This window comes from Bombina bombina, unplaced genomic scaffold, assembly GCF_027579735.1.
Source record: "Bombina bombina isolate aBomBom1 unplaced genomic scaffold, aBomBom1.pri scaffold_1096, whole genome shotgun sequence".
Taxonomy (NCBI): domain Eukaryota; kingdom Metazoa; phylum Chordata; class Amphibia; order Anura; family Bombinatoridae; genus Bombina; species Bombina bombina.
In genome coordinates this window covers 65,236-92,312 of record NW_026511652.1, presented here as the reverse complement: position 1 = coordinate 92,312, position 27,077 = coordinate 65,236, and the positions used below count along the sequence as shown (strand labels likewise).

The following is a 27,077-nucleotide window of genomic DNA, read 5'->3' as shown; positions in this document are numbered from 1 at the left end:
GATTCTGATAGCGCCTGCGTGGCCACGCAGGACCTGGTATGCAGACCTAGTGGACATGTCGTCCTGTCCACCATGGTCTCTGCCTCTGAGGCAGGACCTTCTAATACAAGGTCCTTTCAACCATCCAAATCTAATTTCTCTGAGGCTGACTGCATGGAGATTGAACGCTTGATCCTATCAAAGCGTGGCTTCTCGGAGTCAGTTATTGATACCTTAATACAGGCACGGAAGCCTGTTACCAGAAAAATTTACCATAAGATATGGCGTAAATATTTATATTGGTGCGAATCCAAGAGTTACTCATGGAGTAAGGTTAGGATTCCTAGGATATTGTCCTTTCTACAAGAGGGTTTAGAAAAGGGCTTATCTGCTAGTTCGTTAAAGGGACAGATTTCTGCTCTGTCTATTCTCTTACACAAATGTCTGGCAGAAGTTCCAGACGTCCAGGCTTTTTGTCAGGCTTTGGCTAGGATTAAGCCTGTGTTTAAGACTGTTGCTCCTCCGTGGAGCTTAAACTTGGTTCTTAAAGTTCTCCAAGGAGTTCCGTTTGAACCCCTTCATTCCATTGATATTAAGCTTTTATCTTGGAAAGTTCTGTGTTTGATGGCTATTTCTTCGGCTCGAAGAGTCTCTGAGTTATCTGCCTTACATTGTGATTCTCCTTATCTGATTTTCCATTCAGACAAGGTAGTTCTGCGTACTAAACCTGGGCTTTTACCTAAGGTAGTTTCTAACAGGAATATCAATCAGGAGATTGTTGTTCCATCATTATGTCCTAATCCTTCTTCATAGAAGGAACGACTTTTGCATAATCTGGACATAGTCCGTGCCCTGAAGTTCTATTTACAGGCAACTAAAGATTTTCGTCAAACTTCTTCCTTGTTTGTTGTGTACTCTGGACAGAGGAGAGGTCAAAAAGCTTCGGCAACCTCTCTCTCCTTTTGGCTTCGTAGCATAATACGTTTAGCCTATGAGACTGCTGGACAGCAGCCCCCTGAAAGAATTACAGCTCATTCCACTAGAGCTGTGGCTTCCACCTGGGCCTTTAAGAATGAGGCCTCTGTTGAACAGATTTGCAAGGCTGCAACTTGGTCTTCGCTTCACACTTTTTCAAAATTTTACAAATTTGACACTTTTGCTTCTTCGGAGGCTGTTTTTGGGAGAAAGGTTCTACAGGCAGTGGTTCCTTCCGTTTAAGTTCCTGCCTTGTCCCTCCCATCATCCGTGTACTTTAGCTTTGGTATTGGTATCCCATAAGTAATGGATGATCCGTGGACTGAATACACTTAACAAGAGAGAACATAATTTATGCTTACCTGATAAATTTATTTCTCTTGTAGTGTATTCAGTCCACGGCCCGCCCTGTCTTTTTTTAAGGCAGATCTAAATTTTAATTAAAACTCCAGTCACCACTTCTCCCTATGGTTTCTCCTTTCTTGTCTTGTTTCGGTCGAATGACTGGATATGACATGTGAGGGGAGGAGCTATATGGCAGCTCTGCTTTGGGTGATCCTCTTGCAACTTCCTGTTGGGAGGGGAATATATTCCATAAGTAATGGATGATCCGTGGACTGAATACACTACAAGAGAAATAAATTTATCAGGTAAGCATAAATTATGTTTTTTGTATCCCTTTTCTAAGGGTACACTTATGCCTGATATTGGAATTAGCTATAGCTGTAAAGCAACCGTTTTTGTTGGTCTAGTAAATGGTTAGTATGAAGTAGCTTTTATCAGTGCTAAAATGTTCAATCTATAAAGTATTTTTTTTATAAATTCCTGTAAGTGATGTCCTTCCTTGTGCTTGAATCCTGGGTAGAATAATTCATATCAATTTGAAGATGCAGAGGGCAGTGTGAAAAGCCATTCAAGTTAAGTTTGGTAATTCAGGGATTGGCATATTTAACTGCAGTTTAGGACCCAATCAGAATATTGAGTAGGCAAACCTTTGAGCCTGGGAATACATTTTATATATTGATATATACAAAATTATACAATTGAAGTTTAAAGGGATGTGACGCATGGCTGCTTTAGAGAGAAAAAAGGTTAAATCAAAGGTAACATGAAAAGAAACCAGCAAACAACTTGTTTTCTTGCACAGTGAGTACTCAGTGTAGCCACTGCCCTCGGGGAAATAAGGGAGCAGTCATGGATTCTGCCTCTTCTGAGCATGGGTAAGAACAGACTTTCTGTTTATAGTATTTACGGAATAGTAATCCACCTTATGTTACTATAGAACATTGAACATATGCTTTCCTGTAGAGACCCCTGCACCCCCCCCCTTTTAATGTTTATCTATTTTACATAGAAAGGCTATGTAAAAATCTGTATAACATTTAAATACTAAACGAAAATGCATGCTGCATACGTAGGTAGTCGTGTTTTTTTTTTTTTTTTTTTTTTTTTTTTTTTTAGGGACAACTTGCTCATCACTTGTTGAGAAGGACAAGTTAGCAATAGCCTGACAGGATAGGTTTTGTCAGAGAAGCAGTAGTTTTTGTTAATAAAAAAAAAATACAGTACTTTACGTAACAAAATTAAAAAAGAAATTGCATAATGCCGTTACAATTGGAAGAAATACAGTTGTAAGGGAGAACGTCCTTGATACGGTTTACCCACTATGAAGCATGTAATAAGTTGTTCGCTTTAATGATTATGTAGCTTTGCTGAAAAGCTGTCCTCAAATGCAGTTAGAATATTTGTTAGTGCTATTTTAATAATGTCTATTTTCTTAACTTATTTCTCTCTTTATTTAGTGCCAGATCAAATACAAAGCCAGCCACAACCTGTGAACGGGACTATTGGCATTTCCACGGAAACCAGCATTCAAAATAATAATGCCAAGCAGCCCACAGCAATCAATTCGCAGCTGCAGCAAACAACGGTGCCTCGTTACCCTCCCCGTGAAGTTCCACCGCGTTTCCGACAGCAGGAGCAGAAGCATCTACTAAAACGTGGGCAGCAGTTTCCAGCCATTGCAGCCAACCTGGGTTTAGTCACTGTGGTAGTAGAGTCAGGAAGCAAAACTGCAGTGGGGCAGGAGCACCCTCTGACTGAAGAAGTAAAGGACAGTTGCAAAAATCAGCCAGGTAAAGTTCCTTTCAAACTTTGCTTGTAAAAAAAAATAGATTTTTATTTTTATATATATAAAAATAGTCGGTTTTATTACACAAAGGATTGTGCTAAGTTTATGGCGCACTGCTTGGAAATGGGTGAAGCCGGAATACATCTTTGAAAGAAGTGGTCTGATTTAATACTTTTTTTTATTTTTTATTTTTTTTAATGTATTTATTTTTAATTTACAGCTATAACAAAAATGGCTGTAGGCGCTAATTTTTGTGTGTAGTTGAGGTTAATTGCCAAGATTATTGATTTAATAATAAAGATTTTAAGTGGTTATTTAATAAACCGATTTTAAAGCGACCGTAAAACTGAGATTTTAGTTATGTAGTTAAAAAAACTTTGCAGTATATTTGTATTTATTTTGCCCCTTTTTATGTAATTTAGCTTTGAAAATTGTGAATTTTTATAATTCTCGGAACTTTAAATTTGCTCTGCTGACTTCTTGAGGCTAACTTCTTCTATTTATTTTCCCAATTGGCTTTACCAGATACCTGCAAAACACTTTGTACTGACATTTACTGTGGCTAGCCTTGTTGCTTGCAGACTCCAGCCTATATTGGCTCCTCAAATTAAGCCAAGAAGTGGGTGGAGTTCGGCTGTTACAAACAATTGCAAAAACGTTTAGATTTGGCTTATATGTTCTATTGCAAGACAGCGGAAATGTCTTGTAAGTTTACTGTCCATTTTTCCCTTTTTATAGGAACATTATCTTCCATTTTTATTTTCTATAGGTGTGTTAAAACATAACCCCTTATTGGTTGTTGGACCCCACTCCCCCTCACCCTTTTCCTTAGTGTAAGAAACCCATCCCTTCCCTCACTAAACATTTAGGTAGGGAACCCCCCTTTCTCCTTTCTCCTTTCCCTCCTCCTGTGGTGCACCGCCCACTCACCTCTCCCTCCCTAATTGCCTGCACCACCGCAAGCCGATGCAGACAGTGTCACTGTCTGCATCAGTGATCTGTCTTCATATGTTAAAGCGAGCACGATTAGCACTCCCTTTCTATATGAAGGCAGATGCCTTCTGTCTCTGGCTGAAGTTTTCACTTGCAAAGCTTACAGTGGAGACCGCAGCATGAGGCACAAGGTTGGACAAAGGTACTACGTCAACAGGGTACATTCGGCAAATTACCCTATGACGTACAGACGTTCAAAAGGCACAAGGGGTTAATGATAATTTATTTTGCCCCATCCTTCAGCTTCCTAAATATTCTTATTAGTCAGTAACTAGTACACGTATGTTTGAGCGTTTTCGTGTAGTAATTCTTTGCCTGTCAAGGATGGTTGTAATGCATAAAAGAATTTATGAATAGAATCCTTACTCAACTAAATATAGAAACATATGATCCGTCATTATCTCAGGAGAAGAGGGTTAAAGGCTTTTTGACAAAATGGGGTAGTCATCTTGACTCCTCCAGTAGGCATCCAGAAACAGCTAGTCGCACAGTTCCAAAAATCTGATCTTTCGATGTCGGTCTTAACAAGGATTTTCCCGAACTATTGGCTTGAATAGAAGGAGAGTGAGGGAGCAATGGCCTGGAATCCCCCCCCCCCCCCCCCCTTTTTTTTTTTTTTTTTTTTTACTTGTTTTCTTTTTCTTTTTTTGTGTGGGGCCTATGCTTATACAAAGGCTCAAGAAGGTGGTAATGCTGCTAATCTGTTAAGGTATGAAGGTATGACAATACTGGACTGTAAATATTGTGTACAAGTTTTCTCGTTGCTATACAAGTTCAAATATGGCTGTATGTGTGTGTGTGTGTGTATATATACAGTATGTGTGTGTGTGTATATATACAGTATGTGTGTGTGTGTGTGTATATATACAGTATGTGTGTGTGTATATATACAGTATGTGTGTGTGTATATATACAGTATGTGTGTGTGTGTGTGTGTGTGTATATATATATATATATATATATATATATATATATATATATATATATATATATATATATATATATATATTCAATAAATAGATATATATATAAAAAAAAAAAAGGCTATTGCAATGCATAGCCCTGCCAATGGGATATTTTTTTAATTTTGTTCTGTCAACTAATAATTGTTTTGAAAATGTATATATTTATCGTACAGTGATAAGAATTGACAAGAATAAATTATGCTTTTGCCCCATTTCTTTAAATCCACAGTTGTGACTTTCCTTATTTTAGAATGAGTTGGTTTTTTTTTGTGTTCATACCGTGTGATGAGCTGTTAAATGTAGGTTGCATGGTTGTGTGCCAGGGGATTTGTTAAATAGATAACTAAATAACATTTTATTTTACCTTTTTTTTGCTTTTCCATAGGCATGCCACCCATTCGGGATATGGTCAGCCACTCCCCTAACCAGCTAGGTGAATTTTTTTTTTTTTTTTTAAATTATCTTAAGTTTGTGCACTGCTGGTGTTAGCGGGTAAATTGCCTGTGCATTGCCTCACTTTGCTTTTTTGCAGTTGGTGTCACGCAGGGGTTAGGGGCTTTTTTTTCTGCTTGTTTGGCAGCTTTCCTTCACTTGTGGCCTGTCTAATGCCCCAACTTGCATGTTTGTCAAGCTTCTTTAGTCATAAGTAACATTTCTATGTAGTTCTGATGTGTGTTTTTAGTTTTCATCTTTTTTTTTTTTTTCCATTGAACATTATGTATTAAAGCTAAGGGGGTTAGACATAGATTATTCTTTGCTTAAAAGAAATGTTGAAGGAGAAAAAAGCAAACATTTGCCAGTTCTAAGGTCTAGACTGGAGCTGCTTAAACGTTTTTTTAACTTGGGACCCCTTTTTTTTTTTATGATCCTCATTATTATAATATTGTCTAAAAAACCCGTTGTCGGATTCAAATGAGGTATAGAGAAAATAAGTAAATTTAACTTTCCTGCCCATTGTTAATTGCTGACATACTCGTCGTATTCCATGTATACACATTTGAACAGGCATAGAATTAGCTGTGTCTAGTGTCCACCTAAAATTAAGGAAAAAGTGTGCGCACACACACACACACACACGTACATACATGGAAACACAAATATACATACATACACGGAAACACTCATGCGTGCACACACACTCAAACATACATACTCACACGTACACACACTTAGACACTCATACATATACAGAAACCCTCATACATACACGTATTTGCACTCACAAAAATACATATTCACACACTTGTACATAGAAACACTTACTCATGTGTACACACACTCACAAACATACTTGCTCACACGTACACATTCACACTCACACACTTGGCCATACACAAACACTCATACGTACACACACAGTGTTTACGTGTCCCATAATATTACAGGGACACTAAATAGTTATGCACCTTCCTCTAATTATGGGGGCTGCCATTACGGAACCTAGGTTACACTGCAGGTATCTGAAGGAGTGTTACTGCACATGTGTAACGGTCACCGCTAGAATGTAGTGAAGCATAAATTTCAACATGGTCGTACCAATGACTAGCAGGAGGTGAGGTAAAACCTTAATATTATGCTTATAAAATGTATTTAGTGTTTCGTGTCCCTTTTTTTAATACAAATAACATGTGCACACACTTAGACACTTCGTGAACATGGTTGTGTGAAGAGTCTAGGGTCATCTGTATTAATAGGTCAAAAGCAACATCAGATAGATGCACATTAAAACAAAGGACAGTAAAATCCCTAGCCAGGTTCCTTTATATCCCATTAAAGAACTTCATCAGTATTTGCTGTAGTAATAATGGTTCAGCCCTTCAAAGTTTAAGTATTCAGTGTGCAAGTATCAAAGGGAACACTGAATTCTAAATTAGGTTTGTTATCTAATAATGCTTTTGACATAAGGTACATTGTACTGGAAAAATGTCTACCTTTTTAATGTGTTCTCAATCCATTAGTTTTTACCCTCTTAAGTGTATTACAAATGGCTACATTTTTACCTTTATTTTGTCATTTGAAGTAGCTGCTTTTGCTTGTTGAAACTGCATATACTGAAAATGTTAATGCTGCAGTATTGGCTATAGAAAAGCCATGTAAACACAATGCATCAGCAGCAGAAATAAACCTCCCAGTGTTGGGTGGGGGAGAGACCAGCTCATTTGAATGGGTGTTTCTGCAGCTACTTTTGAATACTATGAACCAGGGGTGGGGCAGGGTGGCAATTGCCCAGTCGGCTGCTCTTGATGATGTAATCAGGGACAGTGCAGAAGGTTTCTATCAGCATATTTATACATACATATGGTGGTGTCGGGTTTGACTGTAACAGTAAATACAGTATATGCACACCATGCTGTCTGTCTCTACACTGCCTCACTCGTTTACAGAGCTGTGCCTGCCCAGCCCAATGTCCTATGCACCTCAGCAGTGGTTTCCACCTGTATTCCCCAGGAACACTTGCCACTATAGTTGTGGTCTGCCCTACGTGCATATTGTAGAAAGAGCCACATAATAACCAAGAAACCCCAAACATTTGTTTTTAATATCAACTATAGCATTTTTAAAGGGGGTAGGTCGATATACCTGGGCTACTGGGTAATGTTTGCCCACTGGACCATAAGTTGCCATTCGTCTTCTGCTATGGCTTATAAAGTATGCTTGTCTGAGTAAACTTTTTGTATTATTATTATAGATGTATTTTTTTTTACTTAATGTGATGTTTTATGAGCTAAGTAATTATTGTAGTATTTTACAGAGCGCTAATTACTGCATGTGCATTACATCAGGGTATCCCTGTACTTCACCATTTGTTTTTATCCGTTATATATTTTTTTGCTACGTTTCCAATTTGAAATGGAGATACTAGCAGCTGTCATTAACCATAAACAGAAAATCTGCAACTTTGTACAGTGACACCAGTACCACCCTCTTCCCTTTTATGGTTGGGTTTTAGCTGTAACAGGCTTGCATGCTTTTTAATGGTAACTGTGAGGACGGATTAACGTTTCCTGTAAAATGGAAAGATATAACCTTTTAAATTTTGTGTAATGAAGTGTTGAAGTGCTTTTCAGTTTGGGACAATGAAGGATAAGAATAGCAATACAGTGGAAAAGTAAACCTGAAATAGTTTTCTTACAGCAGCAATTAACGTTTTTTCATGTAAAATTATTTAAACAAAGTAAAAGCCGCTGAAATTGATATTTAAACTAATTGGAAGACTGTAATACTGACACTCAGGGATCAGTTGCTGACTGGCTAATATTTATAATGGGAAAACTGGGACACTCATGGACATGAAAGGAAAAAGTCCTTTAGTGAAAATTAGATGTTTCTAAAAATGTGTACATTTTAATATTCTCTGCCACACAAAAATGTTTAACTATATGTTTGTTTTTTACTTTTATTTATACATAAAGGAATTTAAAACCTATTCTTCCATTACATACTATTGTTTGTGGGAAGGGGCTCCCTTGTTTTTCTTAATTTAAATAAGGTATTCTAGCGTCTGCCGTTCTTTGCTTTAGTTTATTGGCCAACATACGATCAGCTTTATTTCCTTTGGCATAGTACATTTGTTTAAATTTTTGTACCTGCCACTGTAATCTAGCGTTTTCAATATTAATAATTTGTGCCTTCACTTCTTCTAATTGTGTTAGGGTTTTAGGGTCAAGTGTTTGTTTGTGTTGGAGCGTTAAGGATCTTAGTCTCATGTGGAGTTGTGCAAATGTCTCACCCTGTTTTCTCTTGTGTTTGGAAGCTAGTTTGAGAAATATACCCCTAATATATGCCTTGAAAGAGCTCCAAAGACAATGGTCATTTACTGCCCCATTATCATTAATAGTTATGAATTGTTTGATTTCCTCCTGTATTACATTGACATTATCAATTTCTGCAAACAGGAATTCAGGCAGCTTCCAAGTAGGTCTGGTAGTAGGGGAAGCAGGGAATTGCACTGTTATGTGTATGGGAGAGTGGTCTGACCAAGAGCAATCTTGGATTTGTGCCGACTGTATAGAATCTAGTAACCAGGGCTCACAGAAAACATAATCAATGCGTGAGTAGGAATTGTGCACTGCAGAAAAGTATGAATAATCTCTGGTATTAGGATGTAATGATCGCCAAATATCATATAAATTGTAGTGGGTTATTAGGGTATTAAATTGTCTTACAGCCTTAAGTGAGGATGGCTCGCAAGTTCTAATCCTGGAGGAACGCCTATCTAGAAGAGTGTCCATGACCATGTTGAAGTCTCCGGCAAGTAGAAGATTTCCACTCTTATGAAGGTCTAATAACCGTAAAAACTTCCTAAGGGATTGATTCTGGCCAATATTAGGTCCATAATACGATGCCAGTGTAAATATAGTACCTTCAAGTTTACATTTTAAGATTAGAAATCGCCCTTGTGGGTCGGCATGAACTTCCAGCTTTTCAAATAAGACACTCTTGTGTATAAGTATTGCCACCCCTCTAGATTTGCTTGTAAAGGATGCAGTCTCAACTACTGGGTAGTGTTTGAACCTAAGGGGGATCGGGGTGCCCGCCACCCAGTGGGTCTCCTGTAAAAATGCTACTTTAGATTTTGTGTGATTAAGAAGGCGTAAAAGCCTACTTCGTTAACTAGGAGTGTTAAGACCCCTTACATTATGGGAAGTGATTGATAGTGTCATATTGCATGAAGATCTGACCTAAAAGGGATGGGGTGAAAGGAAAGTTAGGATAAAGGAAGGAAGGGAAGGGGGGGAAGAAAAAAAAAAAAAAAGAGAGGGGAGAAAAAATAAAATACAAACTGTATAAAATATATAGTGTTCAGAGTCAGCCCGACCAGAAGAAGTAGTTATATGAAAAGCTAGGTAAGGGTTGCGGTATAGTCAAGAGAAACCGCTTGGGTAGTCTCCACTAAAAGAGGAGCACTTTATGGGGGGGGATATTTATAAGCTAGTTAAAGGCACCAAGTGCCTATCATTTATGTAATTCCGGGAGAATGGTCGTAGCCAAAAGAGAGTTAAAACTCTAATTAGGGAAGTATTTGTTTGGAGAATAATTAAGCGCGAGTGGCCGCAAGGAGTCGCCCACCACTGGTCAGTATGGAACGTGGTTTAAAACCACACAGGTAAAGTATTACAGTGTTCTTGTTAAGGGACAGAAAGGAGATAATTTCAGTAGATAAGCGTGAAGTTATAAGGGTTTGAGATATTTGAGGTGCGGTCTGTTTGCATAGGGAAAAGGAGGAAAGTACAAGTGGAGAGTACCCCATAGATGAAGCTAAAGCCTAGGAAAATAGGACTGTGTAAGTGTTAACTACTCTCTTCAGCAATAAATGTAGAAAGTAGATGCTTACAGGGATCAACTGTACATGGAGAAGGTTAGTTTTAGGTGAGCATTATGCTGATTGGGACAGACATGTAGGTCATTGAAGCTCAATCATCTACCAGAATGTTATAGTATGCTTTCACCATAGGGGTGCAGGTTCCACTGTCTACATTATTAGGTATGGTGTAAAGTGAGATATAAAATATATATGTAGAAAAATGTCTCTTCCTATTGCGTATGAATAATATGGCCCTTGTTTTGCTCGACTCATGATTTAGTTGAAGTCCAATGGTACAAAAACATTAGGGTATTCTCAGTATTTGATAACAATAAAGTGTATGCAGCCGAATGGCAAAATTGTATAAACATTTACAAATTTAAACCTTTTAAACAGTTCAACATAATAACTCAATCTGCAGTTCAAAGCTTTCTGCTCTTTAGTCAACATCATCCCTATGAGCACAGCTCTTCTCCCAAGGGTGGTGAAAACATATGTAGAAAGGTTGTTTAGGACTTTGTTTCGGCCAAGTAAACAGCCGGGTAAAAATACCAAAGAGTATAGTAATAACAAAATGAGACCCCCTCTGTCATCAGGATGATATGAAATGTGTGAATATACCTTGGGAATTCTAAGTGTGGTAATGAGTGAGAGTTTCAGGGTGACTATGTGAATTTACAAAGATTAGGAAATCTCTGGGCTAGTGTCTTAATAAAGTGAGGGTCTACTGAATGAAATGTTCGTGTTCTAACAGTATAGTCTAGAGATTAACTATGAACTCAATGAGTATCAGTAGTGAATGTGATGACTATCTCGCTATGCACTATATAGAATGTGATTGCGAGCATATGAGGGGCCGAGATGGGCTCATCTGACTGTGCAGTAAGTTGAATTGGTAAAGAAACATCATATATCAATTAAGAACAATGTCAAAGTTAACAAAAATAAATGCTGTAAGGTATCAACTGTACATGGATAAGGTTAGTTTAGATGAGCATTATGCTAATTGGGACAAACCTGTAGATCAGTAAAGCCTAATCATCTACCAGATTATCATAATATGTTTTCACCCTAGGGGTGTAGGCTTCACTGCCTTCACTGTTAGATATGATGTAAAGTGGGATATAAAATATGTATGTAAAAAATGTCTCAATACTTTTTAACAATAAAGTGTATGCAGCCGAATGGCAAAATTGTTTAAACATTTACAAATTTAAACCTTTTAAACAGTCAGTTCAACATAATATCTCAATCTACAGTTCAAAGTTTTCTGCCCTTTAGTCAAGATTATCCCATGAGCACAGCTCTCCTCCCACGGGTGATGAAAACATATGTAGAAAGGTCAGCTAGTACTTTGTTTCGGCCAGGCAGACAACAGAGAAAAAATACCAAAAAGTACAGTAATAACAAAGTGAGCCCACCGCTATCATCAGGATGAAATGTAAAATGTGGATATACCTTAGAAATTCTGTATGTGGTAGTGAGTGAGAGTTCCAAGGTGACTATGTGAATTTATGGAGCTTAAGAAATCTCTGGACTAGTGTCTTGATAAGGTGTGGTTCCAATGGTTGAAGTGTCTAACAGTGTAGTCTAGAAGTTAACTATGAACTCACTGAGTAGTAATAGTGGGTGTGATGGCTATCTCGCTAGGTACCATATGGAATGTGATTGCGAACATATGAGGGTTCAAGATGGGCTCACCTAACTGTGCAGTAAGTTGAATTGGTAAAGAAACATCATATAACAATTAAAAACAATACCAAAATTAACAAATACTTATCAGTCCTTCTGCAAAGCGTCATCTTGGGATTTACTGTAGAGTCCAGACAAGGATGTTGTCCAGGAGGACAATCCCATAACGTTAGTTACCCATTGCAAACAGAACAGACCTATAAAAGGAATTAGGGAGCAACCTAATTGAGTACAATTTAAGTGTCCTTTAAGGCAGATCTTCTAGGTACAGGAGATGTTCTTCTAGGCAACGGCGATGTCCACTCAGCTGCCCTGGCATTTAGTGGTCGAGATTGGTAAGGCGGGCTGGTGTTGGCATCATCAGATGTAGAGGTTAAGTTCCAAGCTTTAAGGAGAGTTAAGCCCTGTTTAACATTGTGGATGGTGAATGTTTGGTTTTCTCTGAACACCAATAGCTTGATCGGGTATCCCCATCTATAACGAATATTCTTCTGTCTTAGCACTGAAGTGACATCAGTATACGTTCTTCTCTGTTGAAGAGTTCTGGCGGAGAGGTCTGGGAAGATCTGCAGATTGCGGAATTTTTCTGGAAGAGTAGGCTTCTGAAAATGTGCTCTCTGCACTCTTTCTTTATACGTGAAGTAGTGAAGCCTTACAAAAACATCATGTGGTTGATCTTCTGATAGGCCCTTGGGTCTAATGGAGCGGTGAGCTCTATCTATCAAGTTCTCAGATTCTGAAGAGATTGGAGCCATCTGTTGGAAGGGATCTTTCAGAAAGGGCTGTAGATCGTTGGAAGTAACAGACTTTGGCACCCCCCAGATCCTTAGGTTGTTGCGCCGGGATCTGTCCTCAAGATCCGCAATCTTGTCCTCAACTGAGTCCATGTATTCAGATAGATTTTGAGCATACGTCATGCAGGTAGATTGTTCAGTAGCTAGATCCTCACAGCGTCTCTCGAGCATGTCTATACGCTCATTAGTGGATGAAATTTCTTTCTTGAGTTCCGCCGTTGAGGCAGATAACTTTGCTGCAAAGGAGGAGTGATGATCGTCCAACATGCTTTTTAAAGAATCTAGTATGAAGGTAGGCGTCACAGCCTCTCCAGAACCCTGCTGGATATTTTTTAAGGCTGACATAGGGAATTCTGAGGAATCAGAGCTAGGTGAGTCAGGGGGTTCTAGAATATTATGATGTTCCGGTAACACCGGGCTAAAATGATCCATGACTGTCTTTTTTTGCGGGAATGGTGGCTTATTTTTCTTCCTTTGGGATTGTGACATGGTTATTTGTAGTTGGTATGTCACAGTCTGTACCGTAGAATATTTGTGCTCACTTTAAATTACCTCAAATAAGTTTCCTAATCTCTCTCTCAAAAACAATTCCCCTTACTCCAGGAGATAGGTAGTATCAGAAAGTGTGGAACACTGATGTTAAGGTGGGTTTCCTGCGACCAAGTATAGGGAGTTTATTTCATGTTTGCAGACTTAAGGTTATTATAGGAATGGAGTATCTTGTGCAGGTTATGGTGGTGTTGTAGAAAGTTTTTTTTTTTTTTTTTTTTAAATCAAGACAGTATCCCTGTTCCAGATGCTGCAAAGCACCAATAAACAAACCTTCCACTGTCCTTTCCCTGCAAGGCCTTAAACAGTGGCTTGTGGTAGAAGTGGGTGTGTTCAATAATAAAATTCACAACTTCTATGTGAGAAAGACGTTACTGAAGTGAAATGTAGGCCTTTCCAATATATCCCTCCTTGACAGATGAGTATATATGCCTAAGTGTTCATAAGGCTCAGGTGTTACTCAGGGCCTCTGTTTGGCTCTTAACTTGAGGCTCAATATATTTTATCAGTGTCTTCCTTATTTAGCTGTAGCGGTGCACTCTGAGATCAGAGTAAAAGTATCAGGCCCAGTCTGAGTCTTTTTAGAGTTAATGGGTGTCTAAGAGCGTGGCTGCAATGTTTTTATTCACTGTTGGTAGCTCACCTTCTTTTATGCTTGCCTCTGAGTGATGGTCTACTTGCGGAATGAGGATAACAATTATCCGGCAAGGATGGAGAGGAGTCTCTGAGCCGCAAGCGGATCGCCGCCCTGACCGCGTGGGTTATGGCAAGGAGCCAAGATGACGTCTCCTCCGTGCCGCGGGTAACTGCTGGTCTGTGACAAGGCTCTTCCTTGTAGTGCTGTAATGTAGAGCACCGGAGTCCGTGCTAAGGTGAAGTGCGGTAGCGGGAATAGATTCCACTGCTTTTGCTGGGCTCCGGATTGAATTTGCCCCTATAAGATGCCACGGGTTCTTAAGGCTGCATATGTTCAGCCGATACTCAGTTTTCCTTTTCACTTGTCGCTGTGTCAGGGTCTGGTAAAGGAGATGGGGAAAGCTTCAGGAAAAAAAATTAGTAAAGAAAAAACAATAAAAAGGGATTTTAGTAGGATTTTAGGTATCTTGTTAGAGGAGCTCAATCTAAGTGCGACTCGTTTTTCTTAATTTAATGTTGCTTAAAAGGGACAATAACCCCCCCCCCCCCAAAAAAAATAAATAAAAATATTTTCATGGTTCAGATAGAACATACAAATTTAAACAACTTTCTCTTGTTCAGTGTATCCAGTCCACGGATCATCCATTACTTGTGGGATATTCTCCTTCCCAACAGGAAGTTGCAAGAGGATCACCCACAGCAGAGCTGCTATATAGCTCCTCCCCTCACTGCCATATCCAGTCATTCTCTTGCAACTCTCAACTAAGATGGAGGTCGTAAGAGGACTGTGGTGTTTTATACTTAGTTTATTTCTTCAATCAAAAGTTTGTTATTTTTAAATGGTACCGGAGTGTACTGTTTATCTCCGGCAGTATTTAGAAGAAGAATCTGCCTGCGTTTTCTATGATCTTAGCAGAAGTAACTAAGATCCTTTGCTGTTCTCACATATTCTGAGGAGTGAGGTAACTTCAGAGGGGGAATAGCGTGCAGGTTTTCCTGTAATAAAGTATGTGCAGTTAAAATATTTTTCTAGGCATGGAATTTGCTAGAAAATGCTGCTGATACCGAAGTAATGTAAGTAAAGCCTTAAATGCAGTGATAGCGACTGGTATCAGGCATATTAATAGAGATACATACGCTTATAAAAGTGTATTTTAAAACGTTTGCTGGCATGTTTAATCGTTTTTTACATATGTTTGGTGATAAAACTTATTGGGGCCTAGTTTTTTCCACATGGCTGGCTTGAATTTTGCCTAGAAACAGTTCCCTGAGGCTTCCCACTGTTGTAATATGAGTGGGAGGGGCCTATTTTAGCATTTTTTTTGCACAGCAAAAATTACAGACACAGACATCCAGCTTCTTCCTGCATGATCCAGGACTTCTCTGAAGGGCTCAAAAGGCTTCAAAAGTCGTATTGAGGTAGGTAAAAAGCCACAGTAGAGCTGTGGCAGTTGTTGTGACTGTTTAAATAACGTTTTTGTCATTTGTTGTTCCGTTTTTGGTATTAAGGGGTTAATCATCCATTTGCAAGTGGGTGCAATGCTCTGCTAACTTATTACATACACTGTAAAAATTTCGTTAGTGTAACTGCATTTTTTCACTGTTATTTCAAAATGTGGGAAAATTTGTGTTTCTTAAAGGCGCAGTAATGTTTTTTTATATTGCTTGTAAACTTGTTTTAAAGTGTTTTCCAAGCTTGCTAGTCTCATTGCTAGTCTGTTTAAACATGTCTGACACAGAGGAACCTACTTGTTCATTATGTTTAAAAGCCATGGTGGAGCCCCATAGGAGAATGTGTACTAAATGTATTGATTTCACCTTAAACAGTAAAGATCAGTCTTTATCTATAAAAGAATTATCACCAGAGGGTTCTGTCGAGGTGGAAGTTATGCCGACTAACTCTCCCCACGTTTCAGACCCTTCGCCTCCCGCTCAGGGGACGCACGCTAATATGGCGCCAATTACATCAGGGACGCCCATAGCGATTACCTTGCAGGACATGGCTGCAATCATGAATAATACCCTGTCAGATGTATTATCTAGATTGCCTGAATTAAGAGTCAAGCGCGATAGCTCTGGGGTTAGGAGAGATACAGAGCGCGCAAATGCTGTTAGAGCCATGTCTGATACTGCGTCACAATATGCAGAACATGAGGACGGAGAGCTTCAGTCTGTGGGTGACATCTCTGACTCGGGGAAACCTGATTCAGAGATTTCTAATTTTAAATTTAAGCTTGAGAACCTCCGTGTCTTGCTTGGGGAGGTATTAGCTGCTCTGAATGACTGTAACACAGTTGCAATTCCAGAGAAATTGTGTAGGCTGGATAGATACTATGCGGTGCCGGTGTGTACTGACGTTTTTCCTATACCTAAAAGGCTTACAGAAATTATTAGCAAGGACTGGGATAGACCCGGTGTGCCCTTTTCCCCACCTACTATATTTAGAAAAATGTTTCCAATAGACGCCACTACACGGGAATTATGGCAGACTGTCCCTAAGGTGGCGGGAGCAGTTTCTACTTTAGCAAAGCGTACCACTATCCCGGTTGAGGACAGTTGTGCTTTTTCAGATCCAATGGATAAAAAATTGGAGGGTTACCTTAAGAAAATGTTTATTCAACAAGGTTTTATTTTACAGCCCCTTGCATGCATTGCGCCTGTCACTGCTGCGGCGGCGGCATTCTGGTTTGAGGCCCTGGAAGAGACCATCCAGACAGCTCCATTGAATGAAATTATTGACAAGCTTAGAACGCTTAAGCTAGCTAACTCATTTGTTTCTGATGCCTTTGTTCATTTGACTAAACTTGTTCATCCAGGCGCGTAGGGCACTATGGCTTAAATCCTGGTCAGCTGACGTGACTTCAAAGTCTAAATTACTCAACATTCCTTTCAAGGGGCAGACCTTATTCGGGCCTGGCTTGAAGGAAATTATTGCTGACATTACTGGAGGCAAGGGTCATACCCTTCCTCAGGACAGGGCCAAAGCAAAGGCCAAACAGTCTAATTTTCGTGCCTTTCGAAATTTCAAGGCAGGAGCAGCATCAACTTCCTCCGCTTCAAAACAAGAGGGAACTGTTGCTCATTCCAGACAGGCCTGGAAACCTAACCAGTCCTGGAACAAGGGCAAGCAGGCCAGAAAGCCTGCTGCTGCCTCCAAGACAGCATGAAGGAACGGCCCCCTATCCGGAAACGGATCTAGTGGGGGGCAGACTTTCTCTCTTCGCCCAGGCGTGGGCAAGAGATGTCCAGGATCCCTGGGCGTTGGAGATCATATCTTAGGGATATCTTCTGGACTTCAAAGCTTCTCCTCCACAAGGGAGATTTCATCTTTCAAGGTTATCAGCAAACAAGATAAAGAAAGAGGCATTTCTAAGCGGTGTGCAAGACCTCCTAGTAATGGGAGTGATCCATCCAGTTCCGCGGATGGAACAGGGACAGGGATTTTATTCAAATCTGTTTGTGGTTCCCAAGAAAGAGGGAACCTTCAGACCAATCTTGGATCTAAAGATCTTAAACAAGTTCCTCAGAGTTCCATCATTCAAAATGGAAACTTTTCGGACCATCCTACCCATGATCCAAGAGGGTCAGTACATGACCACAGTGGACTTAAAGGATGCCTACCTTCACATACCGATTCACAAAGATCATCATCTGTTCCTAAGGTTTGCCTTTCTAGACAGGCATTACCAATTTGTAGCTCTTCCCTTCGGGTTGGCCACTGCCCCGAGAATTTTTACAAAGGTTCTGGGCTCACTTCTGGCGGTTCTAAGACCGCGAGGCATAGCGGTGGCTCTGTATCTAGACGACATCCTGATACAGGCGTCAAGCTTTCAAATTGCCAAGTCTCATACAGAGATAGTTCTGGCATTTCTGAGGTCGCATGGGTGGAAAGTGAACGTGGAAAAGAGTTCTCTATCACCACTCACAAGAGTCTTCTTCCTAGGAACTCTTATAGATTCTGTAGAGATGAAAATTTACCTGACGGAGTCCAGGTTATCAAAACTTCTAAATGCTTGCCGTGTCCTTCATTCCATTCAACGCCCGTCAGTGGCTCAGTGCATGGAAGTAATCGGCTTAATGGTAGCGGCAATGGACATAGTGCCATTTGCGCGCCTGCATCTCAGACCGCTGCAATTATGCATGCTAAGTCAGTGGAATGGGGATTACTCAGATTTGTCCCCTCTACTAAATCTGGATCAAGAGACCAGAGATTCTCTTCTCTGGTGGCTTTCTCGGGTCCATCTGTCCAAGGGTATGACCTTTCGCAGGCCAGATTGGACGATTGTAACAACAGATGCCAGCTTTCTAGGTTGGGGCGCAGTCTGGAACTCCCTGAAGGCTCAGGGATCGTGGACTCGGGAGGAGAAACTCCTCCCAATAAATATTCTGGAGTTAAGAGCAATATTCAATGCTCTTCTAGCTTGGCCTCAGTTAGCAACACTGAGGTTCATCAGATTTCAGTCGGACAACATCACGACTGTGGCTTACATCAACCATCAAGGGGGAACCAGGAGTTCCCTAGCGATGTTAGAAGTCTCAAAGATAATTCGCTGGGCAGAGTCTCACTCTTGCCACCTGTCAGCGATCCACATCCCAGGCATAGAGAACTGGGAGGTGGATTTTCTAAGTCGTCAGACTTTTCATCCGGGGGAGTGGGAACTCCATCCGGAGGTGTTTGCTCAACTGGTCCATCGTTGGGGCAAACCAGAACTGGATCTCATGGCGTCTCGCCAGAACGCCAAGCTTCCTTGTTACGGATCCAGGTCCAGGGACCCGGGAGCAACGCTGATAGATGCTCTAGCAGCTCCTTGGTTCTTCAACCTGGCCTATGTGTTTCCACCGTTTCCTCTGCTCCCTCGACTGATTGCCAAAATCAAACAGGAGAGAGCATCGGTGATTCTGATAGCGCCTGCGTGGCCACGCAGGACCTGGTATGCAGACCTAGTGGACATGTCAACTCTTCCACCATGGACTCTGCCTCTGATATTGTCCTTTCTCCAAGAGGGTTTGGACAAAGGCTTATCAGCTAGTTCTTTAAAAGGACAGATCTCTGCTCTGTCTATTCTTTTGCACAAGCGTCTGGCAGAGATTCCAGACGTCCAGGCATTTTGTCAGGCTTTGGTTAGGATTAAGCCTGTGTTTAAAACTGTTGCTCCCCCGTGGAGCTTAAACTTGGTTCTTAAAGTTCTTCAGGGAGTTCCGTTTGAACCCCTTCATTCCATTGATATTAAACTTTTATCTTGCAAAGTTCTGTTTTGATGGCTATTTCCTCGGCTCGAAGAATCTGAGTTATCTGCCTTACATTGTGATTCTCCTTATCTGATTTTTCATTCAGACAAGGTAGTTCTGCGTACCAAACCTGGGTTTTTACCTAAGGTGGTTTCTAACAGGAATATCAATCAAGAGATTGTTGTTCCATCATTGTGTCCTAATCCTTCTTCAAAGAAGGAACGTCTGTTGCATAATCTGGACGTAGTCCGTGCCTTGAAGTTTTACTTACAGGCTACTAAAGATTTTCGTCAAACATCTGCCCTGTTTGTCGTTTACTCTGGACAGAGGAGAGGTCAAAAAGCTTCGGCAACCTCTCTCTCCTTTTGGCTTCGGAGCATAATACGTTTAGCCTATGAGACTGCTGGACAGCAGCCCCCTGAAAGGATTACAGCTCATTCTACTAGAGCTGTGGCTTCCACCTGGGACTTTAAAAATGAGGCCTCTGTTGAACAAATTTGCAAGGCTGCGACTTGGTCTTCACTTCACACCTTTTCAAAATTTTACAAATTTGACACTTTTGCTTCTTCTGAGGCTTTTTTTGGGAGAAAGGTTCTACAGGCAGTGGTTCCTTCCGTTTAAGTTCCTGCCTTGTCCCTCCCATCATCCGTGTACTTTAGCTTTGGTATTGGTATCCCACAAGTAATGGATGATCCGTGGACTGGATACACTTAACAAGAGAAAACATAATTTATGCTTACCTGATAAATTTATTTCTCTTGTAGTGTATCCAGTCCACGGCCCGCCCTGTCCTTTTAAAGCAGGTCTAAATTTTAATTAAACTACAGTCACCACTGCACCCTATGGTTTCTCCTTTCTCGTTTTGTTTCAGTCGAATGACTGGATATGGCAGTGAGGGGAGGAGCTATATAGCAGCTCTGCTGTGGGTGATCCTCTTGCAACTTCCTGTTGGGAAGGAGAATATCCCACAAGTAATGGATGATCCGTGGACTGGATACACTACAAGAGAAATTTATCAGGTAAGCATAAATTATGTTTTTTGGGGGGGTTTCAGGTCCCCTTTAAAGGGACAGTCTACACCAGAAATGTTATTGTTTTAAAAGTAAATTAAAAATAATCCCTTTTTTAACCATTCCCTAGTTTTGCATAACCAACACCGTTATATTTATATATATTTTTTACCTCTGTGATTATCTTGTATCTAAGCCTCTGCAGAATGCCCCTTTATTTCATTTCTTTTGACAGACTTGCAGTTTAGCTAATCAGTGATGGCTCCCAGGTAACTTCACGTGCACGAGCACAGTGTTATCTATATGAAAAACATGAACTAATAACCTCTAGTGGTGAAAAACCTGTTAAAATGCATTCTTAAGAGGCGGCCTTCAAGGTCTAAGAAATTAGCATATGAACCTCCTAGGTTAAGCTTTCAACTAAGAATACCAAGAGAACAAAGAAAAATTGGTGATAAAAGTAAATTGGAAAATTGTTTAATATTACATGCCCTATCTGAATCATGAAAGTTTTTTTTGGACTAGACTGTCCCTTTAATGTACAATTGTCTGTACAATATATATGTCTTTCATCATCTGGTCAGTCCACCAGTCATCATGTGTGGGAATATTCCCCTCCTTACCACTAGGAGGAGGCAAGACACCTCAGCACACCAGAGCTTTAAGTCCCTCCCCCTTACCATCATCCTCTGTCATTTTCTTTTGCCTCCTTGATGAGGAATGAGGTGAAAGTCAAGTGCAAGATCTACTCACCAACCAATTGAAATGGGATCCTCTAACTGATCTGAGGCTCCTCACAGTAACCTGTTGTTTAGAGGGGCAGACAAGCAATTAGCCAGGCAGTGAAAGGTCTCTTCTCAGTGAGAATGTTGCAGGCTTCTCATGTGTGGACTTGTCCACCGACGCCCCTTCTACCCCCAGGTTGTAGAGGCTTTAACTAATTCAGATTTTTGGCATTGTGCTGGCACTGCTTGGGATGGGCCTGTCTTGGTGCTGCAGCTGAGGTAAGCCCAGTGGACTGAGGTGCTGATTGGTAAGTACCTACACCTTACAAGCCCGCCAGATATTAGTATGAATATGTACACACAGTCTGGGTATGGCTATTATACACTATACACCTTATACTAACAGTTTGTAACACTTTTAGATACTTTTGAAAAGTGTTTTTTTAGGTTTAAATTTAGTGTGGTCAGCTTAGATTTTACTACATACTTTAGCCTCGTAAAGTAAAAAAAAATATTTCATGATTTAAATAGGGCATGTCATTTTTTTTTTTTTAGTCTTTATTTACATCCAACAATATATACAAAATACAAAAAAGAAAAAGGAAGTTTGCTTGTTTTTTTAAACCTTGTACATGGGACCACCACAAAAATAAGAAAGTACTTAACATGTATAAATAATCCACATACATATTTAGTTGATCAGTGGCACATATGTTTCCCAATTTGACTACTCCTTGTTGGGTTTTTATATTTTATAAAGGAAAGAAAAAGAAAAAAAAGGGGAAAAGGGAAAAGAAAAAAAAAAAAAAAAAAAAAAAAAAAAAAGAAAGGGGGAAGGGAAAAAGAGTGCTGCATCGCCCTCTGCCTTTCCTCATGTCTACCAAATACCAAGCAGGACTATCTCGGAATTCTTAAACGGGAAGATCAGATAATCAATTTCCCTCTCTGGGAGTGTTTTAATGAGAGCTGCCCATTTATTGAAAAATTTCCTTATATCAGGGTCATTATCTATATTTGTATCTCTCTGTTCCAATACACATTGTTTCTTTAAATGGTTCCTAATTTCAGGGATGGTTGGCAGGGTTCGAAGTTTCCATTTCTTGCAGATCAAGTATCTGGTGGCTAATATGGATAAGATCACTAATTTTTCATTAGGCTGATGGGCACCTTCAGGGTTTAGACATAATATAATTTGGAATAATGAGAAAGTTAGAGATTCAATTTTCAATTTGTTTCTAAGCCAGAATTCTAGCTTGTTCCAAAAGTTTCTTATCTTGGGGCAGAGCCAAAACATGTGGATCAAATCCGCCGCGGGATAAGAACACTTAGGACATTTATTAAATTCTTGATTCCGAACTCTGAGACCCCTTTCTGGGGTGAAGTATGCCCTGTGCAAAAGTTTTAAATGTGCGTCACGCCAAGTAGTCGATAGTGTGGTCCGTGCAACTTTACTCACCGATAATTGAAGGGTTTTTGACTCAATGTTATTATGTGGGATAAGGACGTTCCAAACTGAGGCTACCTTCTCCAAATTGGAGATACCCTTATTGGAACCGAGAATATGATAACATGGGGCAATAGACATAGAATTATTCTTGGTTATTGCTAGCCAACTTTCCAATTTACCAAGTGTCCAGTTCCAGCCAGCTGTTTTAGTTAGATTAGAGTTAAAGTGCCTTATCTGCAGATAGGCAAAGAAATCTTTATTGGAGAGGTTAAATTCATTTTTCAGCTCCTCAAAAGATTTTACACATTTCCTATCTTGGTCAATTAATAGTATTACCCTGTCTAGGCCATTGTTGTGCCATCGGCTGAAGATCACTGAGTTTAGGCCTGCTTGAAAATTGGGGTTTCCTACCAAGGGAAGATATTTTGAGGCTGAGCTATTTATGGAGAGAGATTTAGAAAATTTCCACCATGCTTTAAGAGGGTTCAATATAGTTTTAAGTTTTTTAATACCTATTGGCAAGTCTTTAAGCGCAGAGTGGATCAGGGCTACCGGGAGGAATGGTTCACATATACTCAATTCAAGCTCATTATTTACAACATAATTTTTGGAGAAGATCCAGTCTGCCACTACACGAGCTAAGAAACAAAGATTATAGGATCTCAAGTTTGGCAGTGCTAAACCTCCAAACTCTCTCGGCACCGCCAATTTGAAAAAAGAGATCTTAGATCTTTTCCCCTGCCAGATAAATAGTCTACTAGATGTGTTAATAGAGCGGACATCCTTTTCTAATAAGATTATTGGAGTGTTCTGGAGGACATAGAGCAGCTTTGGGAGCAAGATCATCTTGAATAGAGCTGACCGTCCAGATATTGATAAAGGTAAATTGTGCCAGATTCTAAGTTTTTCTTTAATATAGTTAAGCATTGGAGTTATATTTATTTTATATAGGTCACCCAAATCGATCGGAATGTGGATCCCAAGATATTTAAAGGATTCCGTGACCTCCCTAAAGGGGAAATTTGAGATATGGTTGGAACTTTTTCTAAGCCACAGCAATTCGGATTTTGATGGATTTACTTTGTAACCCGAGAAAGAGCTAAAATGGTTAGTTATTTGTATCAATTTTGGTATATTTACCTTAGTGTTGGAGATGTAGATAAGTAAATCGTCTGCATATAGTCCAACTTTCAATTCATGTTTTCGGATTTTTATGCCTTCTAGATATTTTCTTATCATAATTGCCAATGGTTCGATAGCTACATCGAAAAGAAGCGGGGAGAGAGGACACCCCTGGCGCGTACCCCTGTTCAAGACAATCGCGGGAGTAACAATATTGTTTACTATCAAACTTGTATACGATTGGTTATATATATTTTCTATAAATTTAGGAAAATTACCCTTAATCCCAAAATTCGTTAGGGAGGTTATTATATGTTTACATATATATGTCTACACACTCTGTAATATATATGGTCCCAACGCAACTGATCCCGCGTTTTGGGACCTAATACAATCCAAACTCTTACTGGTTAGCGAAGGCTACCTGATATTAGGAGGGGATTTTAACATGGCTCCACAATGCCCCTTAGATAGACTCAGAAATAACACTAAGCTCCTAAAGCAGAAGAAAGACAGTCTTGACACTAAATTGTTTAATAAAATCAAACAGAATCTAGCAATACGGGATATCTGGAGACTCCAAAACCCTGATATTCAGGAATTCACGTGTCTCTCTAAAGCTCACAAAACGCTCTCCAGGATCGACCTGTTCTTGACTGATGAACGCCTCTGTATTACAAAGGTGAAGTCGGGTATAACGCCGATATTCCTATCCGATCACGGCCCCATTTTTCTGGAGCTCTGTTTGGGCCAATCAAAACCTAAATTCCTACGTTTCTTTTTTCCCTACCACCTTACGCCCGATATAAAATTCAAAAATTGGCTCAGGAACAAATTTAATGATTTTGCTCATTTTAATCGTGATTATATCCAGCACTCAGATATTTTTTGGGAAACTGCTAAAGCAGTTCTTAGGGGGGAAATCATGGCATATAATGCCAGGCAAAATAAGAAGATAAGGGCTAGAGAGAAGGAAATACTTAATTCATTGGTCAACTCTTATAACCTTTTCTTACTTGAAAAATCCCCTCAAAATTGGGCTCGATATGTCCGTGCCAAAACTGCCAGAGATACTTTTTTCATAACTCTTGAAACACATAAAGAGCTCAGATTTCAAGCAAAGCTGTATAGATTTGGCAACAAATCAGGGAAAATGTTAGCTAAATTGATCAAAAATGAGAATAAAAAACCCACTATAGAAAAAATTCAGCATAATCGGAAACAATTAGTGAATCCCGAAGAAATTTCGGACTCATTTCTACACTATTTCCAGGATCTTTACACATGTAAAGGATACGACTCAGAGAAAGCTATTGAATTTTGGAGTAAAATTACTTATCCAACATTGACTCCTGAGGATATTATCAGTCTTAATTCCCCTATTACAAAGATAGAGATCGAGAAAACTATTTTCAAGCTTTCACTCAACAAAGCGGCTGGTCCAGATGGTCTACCCAACGAGCTATATAAAATCTTAGCAGCAGAAGTAGCTCCTTACCTGAGCAATCTTTATAATGATATCTTTATTAATGATAAAGTGCCCACGCCTTCCTTCTCTTCTTCACTTACTACCTTGATCTTGAAAGAGGGAAAAGACCCCACTTGTATAGAGTCATATAGACCAATTGCCCTATTAAATTCGGATTACAAAATAATGTCCTCAATCTTGGCAACCAGGCTCCAGATTATTTTAGCAAAAATAATCCATTCGGACCAAGCCGGTTTTCTTAATGGGTGCAACTCGGCGGCAAAAATTAGGGAACTACTGGTCACAATGGAATTTATTCAGAGACAGGATGAGGCACCGACGGGGAGAGAGGACATCCCGGACCTAGCTGTCCTGTCAATCGATGCAGAAAAAGCATTTGACTCAGTAACCCATAAACATATAATAACCTCCCTAACGAATTTAGGGCATGTCATTTTAAACAACTTTACAATTTACTTTTATTACCAATTTTGCTTTGTTCTTTTGGTATTATTAGTTGAAAGCTAAATCTAGGAGGTTCATGTGCTAATTTCTTAGACCTTGAAGACTGCCTCTAATCGGAAAGCATTTTGACAGTTTTTCACCACTAGAGGGCGTATGTTCATGTGTTTCATATAGATAACATTGAGCTCCGGCACGTGAAGCTCCTAAGAGCAAGCACTGATTGGCTAAAAATGCATGTCTGTCAAAAGAACTGAAATAAGGGGGCAGTTTGCAGAGGCATAGATACAATGTAATCACAGAGGTAAAAAGTATGTTGTTATAACTCTGTTGGTTATGCAAAATTGGGGAATGGGTAATAAAGGGATTATCTACCTTTCTTTTATGTAATTAGCAAGGGTCCATGAGATAGTGACGTATGGGATATACATTCCTACCAGGAGTGGCAAAGTTTCCCAAACCTCAAAATGCCTATAAATACACCCCTCACCACACCCACAAATCAGTTTTACAAACTTTGCCTCCTGTGGAGGTGGTGAAGTAAGTTTGTGCTAGATTCTACGTTGTTATGCGCTAGCCGTAGAGCCGGTGTCCATACCTGATCGAGAGCGGACACTCCCCCACAAACAGCCTGAACCTATCAGAGCCCCTTCAGGATAAGGCGCGCACTCTGTAGGTGCACAGCGGGAGAACGCCAAGAGGAACTAACCGGCTTCACGATCGGCTTTTTTTGGAGGTATTGGAATCACTATCCTGACACAGCATTCGTGAGAAGATATGCTTGAATGCCATAAACTGGATTGACAATATAATAAGGTACCAATCAGCTGCTCTGTATACGGACAAAAAAACCAGAAAGGTTTAATCCGTTCTTTATTGACTGAAGTATCCTACTACTTGAATCACTGATAATACAGTTTTACAGACTTATAGACTCTCATCGGTCATTAACCCATGTTCAGAAGTGGTTATTACTGACAGTACTCCATATAGGTCTTTTAATGTTTTGTGGTCAGAATTAATTTACCAGCTAGTTTTTGTCAGCAAGTTTATATTTGCCATATGTTTTATTTGCCATATATTATATACGGTATATCGCTGTGTGTTATATAACACCATCCATTTCTAAAGTGTTTATGTTTTATTCTGTATTTTAGACACTATTTTAGATACTATTTTAGATACTATTTTACATATGCTCTACACTTATAGACATTATATCTATTTGATATTAGTTTCCCAGGTTGGCCAACCTGCACTTATTTTAGATCTTATTTCAGTTTTGATTTAGTGAGGATTTATATTATTGTATTCCTTGTCCTATATTGATCTAGTAATAAATACTTTTCTTTATTCTTATATTGACTCTGTGATTCTTGGGTATAACAGCCTATTGTGGCGCTGGTGTGTTTTTCTCCTTGCATGTTGTTTACTACACTACACTAAAGCTAAAATTAACCCTACAAGCTCCCTACATGCTCCCTAATTAACCCCTTCACTTCTGCGCATAATACACGTGTGGTGCGCAGTGGCATTTAGCGGCCTTCTAATTACCAAAAAGCAACGTAAAAGCCATATATGTCTGCTATTTCTGA

At 39.7% G+C, this 27,077-nt stretch overlaps 1 protein-coding gene across 1 annotated transcript in view; it reads left to right on the top strand.

Moving 5' to 3' along the window:
• Nucleotides 1–2,756: 2,756 nt before the first annotated feature.
• Nucleotides 2,757–27,077, top strand: part of LOC128643891 (trinucleotide repeat-containing gene 6A protein-like) — a gene marked incomplete at both ends in the record, with an annotated part of 86,897 nt that continues 62,576 nt past the window's right edge. Inside the window, one exon of the mRNA XM_053696662.1 lies at nucleotides 2,757–3,089. Within this exon, the coding sequence (XP_053552637.1) occupies nucleotides 2,757–3,089 (333 nt within the window). The remainder of the gene's footprint in view (nucleotides 3,090–27,077) is intronic.